The following is an 11,045-nucleotide window of genomic DNA, read 5'->3' on the forward strand; positions in this document are numbered from 1 at the left end:
ATGATGATAAGGGTGATAACAAATGGTGATGACACCTATGATGAAGGAGTTCACACTGTACTTCATAGCGTTTTATTATTAAAGCATGTCAAAGTAGGTCAGTCCCCCCTCAGCTCCCCTTGCCTGGCACTGGTTTAATTCAGTAAAGCAGACTTTGTGCACTTGATCTTAATGACGGGTTGCGAGTGAAGAGAAGAGATAAAAGTATTATGGTGTCTGCTGCAGAAAAGAGGAGAAGGTTATGAAGTCAGAGGTCAGAGGAGACGGTGAGGAAGGAGCATAAGGAAACTGGCGCAGAACAAAGAATAGAGAGAACACCGAATACAAAACTTAGAATGCTGAATACTGCAGCAATGTTCTGCAGTGGCTGAATGTGAATTATTTTTCTTGCAAAAAAGATGCAAACTAATGCTTATTTTGTTACCGTATTCATCATCAGACAGAATTCCAACTTCATTTTGGCGTTTTCTTTTCCTACCTCAAGACACTGTAGAACCATTCATCGTTTTAACCGCAGTCTGACTTTGCCCCCTAATGGTGCAAAGAGTTAACTACTTTCATTTTACAAAATGCTTAGCAGGACCTAAGCCTTTTTGTAAAATGGCTTAGCACAAACAATCTGGCATTAAAAATAATAAAATAAAAACAACACTTTAAAATATTTAAAGTGCTAAAGAAAATTCAAAAACCTCCAATGGTTCATGTTCATGATATATCAGGGTCTAAAATGACCTGCTCTGCAGCAAAGATCTATGAGCCCATGAAAAAGAACCAGATATGAAGTTTTAAGCAGAACTTCATGCAGCATGCCTTAGAGAAATCAAACCACCAAGAAACCCTTCAATGGAAATGTTCCCAATGCTCAAAGCAATGGAAGGGTCATCACAGCAAACTTATCTTTAGTATTTTGAATTATAGAAATAACACTTCTGGAGAGAAAATAACATACAACATCACAAAGAGATTGCTGGTATTCTGGACCTTCTAAACCAGAATGTTTTTAACTGGTCAAATATGTTATCAGCACAACACATTTTTGACTTTTGGAAAAAAAAAAAAAAAAAAAAAAAAAAAAAAAGGACATCCATATTCATGTGGATGTCAATTGAGTAGTAGAGCATCTATGGGAAGAGTTGATAGTTATTCTTATTCAGCCTGGTTTATGCTTGACAGCTTCAGCAGAGGAAAAAAAATAGAGATGTCTTAGCTTGATAAATTTTAGGGCTAGATAACACTAGGTAATAAACACAAGAGTACATTACACTGTTATTCATTTATTATTTTATAAATTTGCAAATAAGTACAAGATGCAGTTTTTATTTCATGAGCATTAAAAAAACGTTCTGTACAATGAGGATGAGAATGACTTGCAACAAAATGTGGGACAATATCAGGTGAGCTAATTTTATTTATGTAGCACCTTTTCAGCAACAATGTAATTCAAAGTACTTTACATGAATTAGAGGACATACAAACGAACAGAAAAACAGAAGAAAAGCAAAAGAAACAACAAAAGTGCTTCACAATTATGAACTACTAGGAGTTTCTCTGAATCTGTTTGTTGTAAATGATTGGGAAGGTAATATTTTTGATTCCTGTTCTGGATTGACTGAAGTATATCAACTAAATGTTCCCGTTCTGGGTTGCTGGATAAGAATAAGTACTCCACAAAATGCAAACTAAAAGGAGTTTCTCTGGATTAACCAAATTATTTACACAGTATAAAAACTGTCTGATCAGCACAGTACTTTAAATTGCTTCGTTCATATCAACGCAGTTTGAGTTATTCTGGTTACATTTTGTTTCACATTTAATTTACTCTCTTTTTTAATTTCTCTTAGTGATAGAAACATAGTCATAGTCACATTATTTCTAAAACAAATTGATTGGGACAAGGTTTCAAATCAAAAAGCTTCCATACAGAATGATTGCACAGCCTGAAATGCTCAAATTCCAAATACATGGTTCACTTTTGTCAAATGACGATAATAAAAAAAAAAAAAACTATTAAAAAATTTAACTAATATGTAAATTAGTTTAATTTTTTTAATTTTTTAAGCAGTAAACCTGCAGACATATGTCAGCAAGGAAGAACTTCACTAACCCGAAACCTATTTTTAAATGTTTTTGTCTTCCTTGCACCCACAAAAAGGGAAGGTCCCACAGCACGGCTGCAGCCAGGGTCTCCACAAAATCTTTTCCCAGCTCATTTGGTTTTGAATTGTGTTGGGTTGAACTTGAACGTCATCAGATCCCTCTTTACTTGGAAAGGTGCTCTTATGTTTCTCTACGGCTTTGGCAATCTGCTGGAGGATTTCAGCGTATCGAGGCTCAGTCTCAGGGGTCAGCTGTCGGGACTCCGAGGGGTCGTGGAAAAGGTCGTACAGCAGCGGTGGGTTATGGTGGGTCACATGTTGGCCATGACACAGGCAAACCCTAGTGTCATAGCACCCCCCAGCGCCCGGCGGAAAGAAGTTTGGCGTGAAAAAATGCACCTTGAAGATGGAGTTGCCTAACAGAGACACACAACAAAAGCCAGAAACACCTAGTGATTTCTTCACCATCACGTTTGCATAATGTTTTGCCGAGAAAGTCAGACATCACCAGTGGAAACAAGCCTACCAAATGGTTTGTTTGATGTCATTGCTTTTATTTGGGAACATCTATAAAAAAAAAAAAATGTGGCACTAAAACCAGGAAGCAGGAAAGAGAAAAAACTTGACAAGTGGGAACGTGTTGTAACAGGCAGTTTGGGCACTGACAATGTTGAAAACAAATCGCTAGTAAATGTTTGCAGCAGTTCACCAAAAGAACCAGAGAGCCCAGTCTGACAACGGCAGAAAACAGGAAGGCTGAACGGAGTTCAGCAAAGTTGTTCTGGTTTATCCGAACAACTTTTCCTGTTACATAACAACCACTGCCTTTTATGTAACAGAAAATGATGGAACCTTTTAGGAAAGCTTAGATTCTCAATGGAGTATACTGGGACACTTCTCTTATTTCTAACGGCCACTATAATAATTGCATGCACAAGACATGTCAGCTTGCATTTTTTCTGTTTTCAAATAATAGTAAAGCTCTCTTTTAGATTCAGTTTTCTCACACAGTTGATGTCACCACTGTTCCAGCTGTAGATCATTAATGAAGACAAAGGGCAAAAATGAATGTTTTTACATAAATGTTGTTATAACTCCCATTACAGCTGTACAAAAAAATATGTATTGACAGGGAAACACCTGACCGGAGAGTAGAATTTAACTACAAAAGTCAGACATATACATCTCTACTTACCATTTAACATAACATTATCATATGTTATGTTCAATATGTGGGTTCTAAGACAATGAAATGTCTCAACTTTGTTGTGTTTTTTTTTCTGTCACTTTCTGTTTTTTCTGTCATCCTTTAGTGAAAAGCCACACGTCACAAAACAGTCATGATAAGATCCGTTTCAATTCTGTCTCATGGAAATATTTCATACCTCATTAAATCTGAAAATATACATCTGCTGAATGGCTGAGCACATTTCTGTTTCTGCGTGTGTGAACTTACTATCAGGTGGATGCCACCGCACCGCATTCAGGTACACACCGCAGTAGTGGAACATGAATTCATGCTCTGATCGTGCAGCTTTCCCCTCCAGCAGTGGCATGAGGTTATAGCCATCTAACTGTCTGAGAAAGAGTCAGAGTAAGAGAAGAGAGGACTGTGAGGAATGCATGAGGAACAACACAGATTTGATGTATGTGAAGATTCTGTGACAAAAATCTTGATGACCTCCCTTGTAAAGTGTGTGCACCTGTGCTTTACGCTAAAGGAATTAAAGTGAGATTTAGTTCGCATCCAGACATTTTTCTCTTTTTTTTTTTGTTGTTGTTTTGGCTAGACGAGCTGTTGAAGATTACAAAAGTGTCATATTATAAAGTATTGGTCTGTACCTATCTGGGTGGGTGTCCTTTGCTAAGTATTTCAGGGTGGGGTAGAGATCCATGAGGCTCGTAGGCTCATCAACTACTCTCCCTGCTGCCAGTCTGCCAGGCCAGCGAAAAATACCAGGGACCCTGATCCCCCCTTCCCAACCTCCCATTGCTTTCCCACCTGGAGATGAGGCAAAAAGGCAGAAATTACACAAATATTTGTGGGAGTGTCATCGATCAAAATCACCCTGATGTATGACTGACCTTTATATATACTGTTCCAGCCTCCTTTCTGGCCGATAAGAGAATCAGAATCTTCTAAATGCCCACCATGGTCTGAAGTAAAATGCATGAAGGTATTGTTGGCCAGGCCGAGTGAATCCACCGTTTCCGTTATTTTACCTGAAAACAGTGGAGGTTGGTGAGATGCAATCATCTGAGATAACACAGTAAAAGGTCACTCATTCTTTCCCTTTTCCACTCTTTAAAACTTAAAGTTTATTGAAATCTTATGCTTTTAGTCAGTTATGAAGTCCTTAAGTAAAATAAAACATTCCTGCCTTCTGAGGTCTAACACAAGATTTGCACTTATTAACATATTAGGTTTACGCCTTTTGACTTACCAATGATCCAGTCCACTTCTTCTAGGTTGTCGCCATAGCGACCGTGGCGGCTCTTTCCAGCAAAGGCAGGCGTTGTGAACAGGGGCGTGTGGACATGAGCCAAAGAGAAGAAGAGGAGGAACGGACGATCAGCATTCCTAAAGAGGAATGCCAGAGATGTTCTCAGGCACAACATCTCTTTAACCATTACCCATACTGTTGTAACAAACAATTTAGATGGACATACATAATAATGTGGACAAGATTAGCAAAATAACAAGTTCCCACTATGCCAAATTCTCAAGTGAACTAAAATAATTTACTAACTGGGGTGATAACTCCCTGTTGCTTCATTCCTGCAATTTGTGTCCAAAATTTCCACCAGAAAACTTACTAAGCCTGGTGGTTGGGCTCTGGGGCAGTCATTCATCCAGCGGACCGTTGTGTTCTTGAGTTAAAAAATGTTTAAAGTTGACAGGAAATTTAAAAATATCACTTGATAAATATGTGTTATTGAAAGAATGTAAGATTAATACCCGAACACCAACTACAAAGTCTTAAAAAATGCAAACATTTTAAAAAAAGACTTTAAAAAATAAGCAATGCTTAGCCCGGTGGGGGCACAAGTAAAGCCTGGTGGCCCGCCAGGCTTAATATAATGCACTGAGAGAAACCATGTGTTTCACAAAAAACACAAAGCAAATAAAGCTTAACAGTAATCCTCACATTCAGTTTATAAATATTAAATAATAAAGGATTTCTAAGCGTAGGTTGCATGCTAAGGTCATATCCGTAACAAGTGAGGTCAAGAGTAGTGTTTTGGTGTGAGAACCACTGAGCTACACTTAATCCTGGAAAACAATTGGTATTCTATTATGTTTTACTAAATTTGGTATAATTCAAATCCATAAAAAAGATATTGCAAGCTGATAAGAGTTTCAAACCATATTATTTTCTTGTGTAACAGTAGTTCTAAGGTATATCTACTAAAAACACTCTTGGATTTGCAAAATACTGACAATTAATGTATGTACTCAGATAGTTTTATCTGAGTACATTCACTGATTCATGGAAATAAACTCATATTATAAAATAATCGCCAGTGCATAGGTAAAAATATAATTTCCTTTCTTTATTCTTAATTTTATTTTCAGGCTGAACAGAATGTTTAAAAACTCTGACTTAGTAATACATGATTTTCTGTTTCTACGGGGCGTAAATATGAAGAGGCCAATTTTGCTTGGGCACTCTTCACAATGAGAAATGCAAGAGACAGATTTATGTTAATGTTCATAAATAAATATAGAAGAAAATACTGACTGGCCTAAAAGTGTTAATTTCTACAATCAAAGTAATAATTAAAAAGCAACTAAAAAAACCCCAACAAAGGGCAGCTTCATATACTTTCCAGGGACATAGTGCCATTTTATAGCACAATCAAATAACTATTCCCTTCAGTTGTTTATGTCCTGAAATTGTATGCTCCTCCATTATGTCATTTACAAATATTCTCAGCAGCATTGAACTGAGAAGTATTTAGTATGGCAAACTCAGCATACCTACTAAAGAATGCTGTTGTTAGTCTGGTGGTGAGGGATTCTCTGTGAGACAGGAGCCCTGCTGGCGAATGCATCTTCAAGGAAGAGTTTTGGGTAAATAGGTTGTGGTTTGTCTGAGCAAGCGTTTAGGCACACCCAAATAGCTGACATGGGAGGTTAAGGGATTTGTCAAACATGAATGGAATAATCAAAGCGACACTCCATGAATGTTTTTGATGAATGAATAACATTAAAACATTTAATGAAGTTCAAATAACGTCGGTTTTACATAAAACCCTTCAAGCCCTATTATTGAGTGCTACATATTCTACTAATATATCAACTGGGAAAGTTTTTTTGCTGATCAATGAATGACTATGGAACTACTTTTATCAGTTTTGATTGTTTTAGTTTAAATTATTCCTTTATTTTGACCATTTTGTCATTTTATTTGTATTACTTGTCATTAATCTATTTGAGCTCTCTCTAACTAAACTATAGGAGTTTTGGAGAATTCCTTTAGCTTATTTGATGCTTTTTACTTTAGGTTGTTCTAAAGTTTACACATATCTTAAAAGCATCAAATTTGCAAACACATCATAATCATTGGCTTATATAGGAGGTATATATCTAGTATAAATTTTTGCTAACTAAATATAAAATTAAAGACAAATTTGGCGTATCTGTGAGTTTTGAGACTTTCTGTGGGGAAAAAAGGACAGAGCCGCTCATTATTTTGCACCGACATGCTTACCTCTTTATGAAATTCTGTGCTTCTGCCAGCAGTCTTTGGGACAGTGTCTCCACTGTCAAGGGCTGTTCTATCACATCTTGGTTCCTCATAATGATGCAGTTCCAGGTTCGAAGAAGCCCAAAGGGGACATACCACACAGCTGCTGCTACTGTGCTGACAAAGAAAAGTAGCACCAGTAGCCACAGGCTAACTTCAAGGAGCCCACATAGACGGACACACACCTGAAAAGACATATGGATCGAACATACACAAATGTATTGACTCTTTTACATACAGTTTTTATGTTACAGTTTGATTTTGGTATACTGAGACATACTGACGCGTATCATGTTACACGGTTGTCACTTTGAGATTCATGCCATTAGATACTAGTAGTTTAAATGTTCTTACTAAACCTGTTTCCTTTCTTAAACTATCAATAGAAAATACTCTACTTGGCTGTCACTCTTAAAGGCTTCTATGAATTTCTTTTCATTTACAATTTTTGCTTCAAGTGCCATTCCCTTTGCTCTACCTGTGGAACAGCTGGTTTCTATTTGTCCCACATGCAACTTTCCTTGCCAGTTCTTCTGAATTTCAGTTTCAACATTGGGTTTTTCCTTAATGTGAGTCTCTGACTAATGCAACTGAGTTTCACAACCAAGTTTCTGTTTTCAATTTGCTTCTTAAACCCTTTGGCACTTGTCTGCATGATTACACGAGTTGCTAAGCTTTTGACTTAACACAACAGTTTTTTTTTTTGTTTTTTTTTTTTTTTATTGTGTTCCTTTTCATCCAGCAAAATCACAAAAAAAAACAACAAAATGAAAACATATCTGTTTCTTATATATGTGGAGAAAGAAAAATAAAACCAAGACAAAGTCACACCCACCATTGTAAGAAGTCCCAGTCCAAGCAGTAGGGTTAGATGTTGGAGTGCAAGTTGAAGATCCACCAGCACATCGCTGCCCTCCCCGGGAACGCAGTCGTTAAAAAGGGTGAATGGCAGGCCATAGAAATAGCTGAAACCATGCTGGTTTGGGTGATGACAGTGATCACCTCTGGATTCACAGTTCACACCCTGGTGCCATTTACCTGCAGGAGCACAAGATTAAAAACAGAACTCTATTAATGTAAAGACAAAAAAGAGCAAAGAGGCCGCATCGTTACATAAATCTTCAGACCTTTCATCATGCATAATTTGGTCTGGTTCAATTAAAAAATTCAGCAGATCCTACTACGTTCTTTAAAATGTATTTCCTTATGTGTCATCACACATGAGCATAAGACTGAGTGACAAGGAAAAAATTCTAAAAGGCCGCTGCTATTTGCTCTATGAAGACTGGAGAGAAAAATACTGTCTACTGAAAGTTGGTGGTTTGATGCAGGAAAAGCAAGAATTATGGGAGATTTCAGCATCTGCTTCACAGGGGGTTCATTAAAAGTGACAAAATAAATTAACTCTGTGACTAAGATCGGTGAGAGTGTGGATTTTAGAACTCGCAGATTCTTGTAAATAGTTTAAATAGTCTGGGGTTGTGTTATTGAGCACAGATGTACAAACAAAGTTTGTATATTTTTGAAACCATCCTACTTAATTGCACATTTCATGGAACTTGAGTGTGCTATTTTTAACAAATGTACTGTATTTTTTCTTTTATTGGAAATGTTCCCTTATTTTTATAATATTTTATCTTTGTCTGAATTTGCATGTTTCCATATTTCACTGATGGGACACCTAAAATTTCATCTAGGAGGGACAATAAAGGATTCTATTCTATTCTATTCTATTCTATTCTATTCTATAAAATAAAATAAAACTCTCCATCCATTAATTTTTACCTCTGCTAAGTACAACTTTGAGCTTATGCAATAGCTAGTTCAATTTGCCCTCATTTGCTCCACTTGCAAATGAGAGGCTTTGAATCGCCATGAATTTAGTGCAGGCTTCTTTGTGAATCTAATCCGCATATAAAGAAAATAGCAGAAGCGAAATTGCTACAAACGATGGAGGTAATGTCATTGATTTGTGAATTGTCTATTCAATTTTTAATAAAAGTATGTTGGAAGAGTTATGAGTCAGACAGCAGACCCGATCGCCTCTTACCGACTAGGCCGGTGGTGTATCCCTGTTGCTGCAGCCTCTTAGCAAAGGTAGTCTCATTAGGTGGAAGTCCCCCTGAACCTCCGAGAAACAGCAGTACCTGGACACGGCCTGGGCTGGCCATCCCTGGTCAACACATATGAATGCAAAAACAAATTAAACAAAAACTGATGGAACCTTGCATGTGGTAGATTTAACTACACATTATCATGTAAATGTTTGGCTCTAAGCAGGAGATCATTTACCTGAACGAAGTGGATAGCGGCCTGTCATCAGAGCGGCCCGGCTTGGCGTGCAGAGAGGAGCTGCTGCGATGTACTGGGTCAGTTTTACTCCCTCTGAAGCCAGTCTGTCTATGTTGGGAGTTCTTCGGGAACAGTAAAAAATAAAAATGAGTAATATAAAACGTATAAAACGTATAATACAAACATTACTTTGTATTATACGATTGTTTTAGAAAACTTGGTACTAAGACCAGATCTAATTACACACAGCTAATCCAGCTGTTATTGGCAGCCTTGGTAATTTGTTCTTTTTCTGAAGCAGCACACTCTTCAACTGAAAAATGTGAAGAAGATTTTTTTTTCTCCATTTGTTATCATCCTACTCACTGTGAAAGGTGACAGTATAAACTTGCCTCTTCGTCTATCCTTGTTTATTACAGTTCCAGGTTTTCCAGATTCCAGATTTATATATATATATATATATATATATCATATGGGAAAGTGCAGGTGAGTGGCTTTTTACTTGTACAGTCATTTCCTGATTTTGGAAGCTCAGTGAACTCTTACCTAAGTCTATGTTTTTCCTCTCTGTCCCATTTTGAAGAGTAGCTTTGTCACAGTTTTAGTTGTTTTAAACACTTTCTGTAAATATGGGCAAGTTTAGATGAAAATTTGTTTGATCTAAATTATATTTTTTCTTGTCTTTCCAATTTTGAAAAACGGCTACGTCAAAGATACTCTGATCAACTTAAATGTGTATATTATATTAACATAAAAACAGCTTCAGTTAGCTAGACTTACTTGTGATGTTCTTATCATGAATATATTTTATTCTATAAATGATTTTACTAACATTTTTCAATTTCACAGATCTTTACTGAGGACATCAAAAATATGGATTGTGTATGGTTTACCTGATGGTATCATTGCCATAGCAACCTATGTCCCCAATCCCGAGGTCGTCCACCATCATTAGGACAAAGTTAGGCTTCTTGTCCTCCACCTCCCCTTTGACATCACTTCCTGATGCCAGGAGCAGGGAAAGAAGAAGAGGTGCCAGCATGGCAGACCTGAGCAGAAGACAGTCATATATTACTCCTATTTCTTTTTCCCAAAAAAACTTACGTCGTGTTAGTTTGACTGACATGAACTTTTATATTTTGCTAGAAAAAGTGATTTAAATTTTATTTTTATATTGCCAAAACACATTGCATTGACTAACTGCATAGCCATTCTGCAAGGGATTTTGTTTTGCCTCTAAAGTGCAAATTATTACGGGGGATCTTTTAAAGACTGCATGCTATTGCGTAATCCCAACACATGAAGTGAATCTGAACACTTCTTATGTAAGGAAGGAGTGCCCAGATTCAGATACGCTGTTATAAAACACCATTTGAAGTGTGAACTCTGGCAGAGTCCGCACGGCTCTCCGAGCAAACGTGCCGCAATTAAATGCAAGCCGTAACGTGAGTGAATGAAACTGAATGTCTCCTGATTAACTGCAGCGTTAAAATGTATTTAAACTCCTCGCAATTTAAACTCACCTACATGAAACTACTCTACGCTCAAAGCTGTTCCTGCTCTGCTCAGGTCCCTCCTCAAAAGGTTTACAGTAATAAATGTCACTAACGCGCAACACATTTCAGGCTCCAGTAAAACATGTAGCTCATGCGCCACGACGATACACAGTTAAGGACTGCGTCAAGGTGTCGTCAGAGTTTTCAAATACAACAAACAAAAGGTTAAAACAATGAAAAGATTACAGAAATTTAAAAGTGCTTTTCACCGCTGTGTTGCTAATAGACAAAATAATAATCAGAGCCTACGAAACTTAGGTAAGTACTAGTTTTGAGGAATATTAGCGTTATTATATTAGGAGATGCGCAGTATTTTCATTTGACCAAAAATTTTGTTCTTGATGTGAAAT

The 11,045-nt window shown here is 37.1% G+C and overlaps 1 protein-coding gene across 2 annotated transcripts; it reads right to left on the reverse strand.

Moving 5' to 3' along the window:
- Positions 1–1,810: 1,810 nt before the first annotated feature.
- On the reverse strand, positions 1,811–10,747 carry arsh (arylsulfatase H). 2 transcript variants are annotated; one of them, XM_015055144.1, is made up of 11 exons: positions 10,663–10,747; positions 10,033–10,188; positions 9,140–9,261; positions 8,898–9,020; positions 7,683–7,885; positions 6,812–7,032; positions 4,541–4,677; positions 4,182–4,319; positions 3,939–4,098; positions 3,553–3,674; positions 1,811–2,512 (listed from the first exon to the last, which is right to left on the reverse strand). In XM_015055144.1, the coding sequence occupies exons 2-11, from the start codon at positions 10,179–10,181 to the stop codon at positions 2,118–2,120; spliced, it is 1,770 nt and encodes a 589-aa protein (XP_014910630.1). In that variant the 5' UTR covers positions 10,182–10,188; positions 10,663–10,747; the 3' UTR covers positions 1,811–2,117. The 2 variants fall into 2 exon arrangements, with proteins under 2 accessions (XP_014910630.1, XP_014910629.1); XM_015055143.1 differs by having other exon boundaries at positions 10,667–10,708.
- Positions 10,748–11,045: the final 298 nt, after the last annotated feature.

This window comes from Poecilia latipinna, unplaced genomic scaffold (genome assembly GCF_001443285.1).
Source record: "Poecilia latipinna isolate Pla-1442-1.1 unplaced genomic scaffold, P_latipinna-1.0 Scaffold1298, whole genome shotgun sequence".
In the NCBI taxonomy this organism is placed as follows: Eukaryota; Metazoa; Chordata; class Actinopteri; order Cyprinodontiformes; family Poeciliidae; genus Poecilia; species Poecilia latipinna.

Coding starts and splice junctions, on each gene's coding strand:
- arsh (XM_015055143.1), bottom strand. Junction 7,033..7,682: donor GACTGGGACTTCTTACAATG/GTGGGTGTGACT, acceptor ATGTCTTTTCAG/GTGTGTGTCCGTCTATGTGG. Junction 4,678..6,811: donor GCACAGAATTTCATAAAGAG/GTAAGCATGTCG, acceptor ATTCCTCTTTAG/GAATGCTGATCGTCCGTTCC.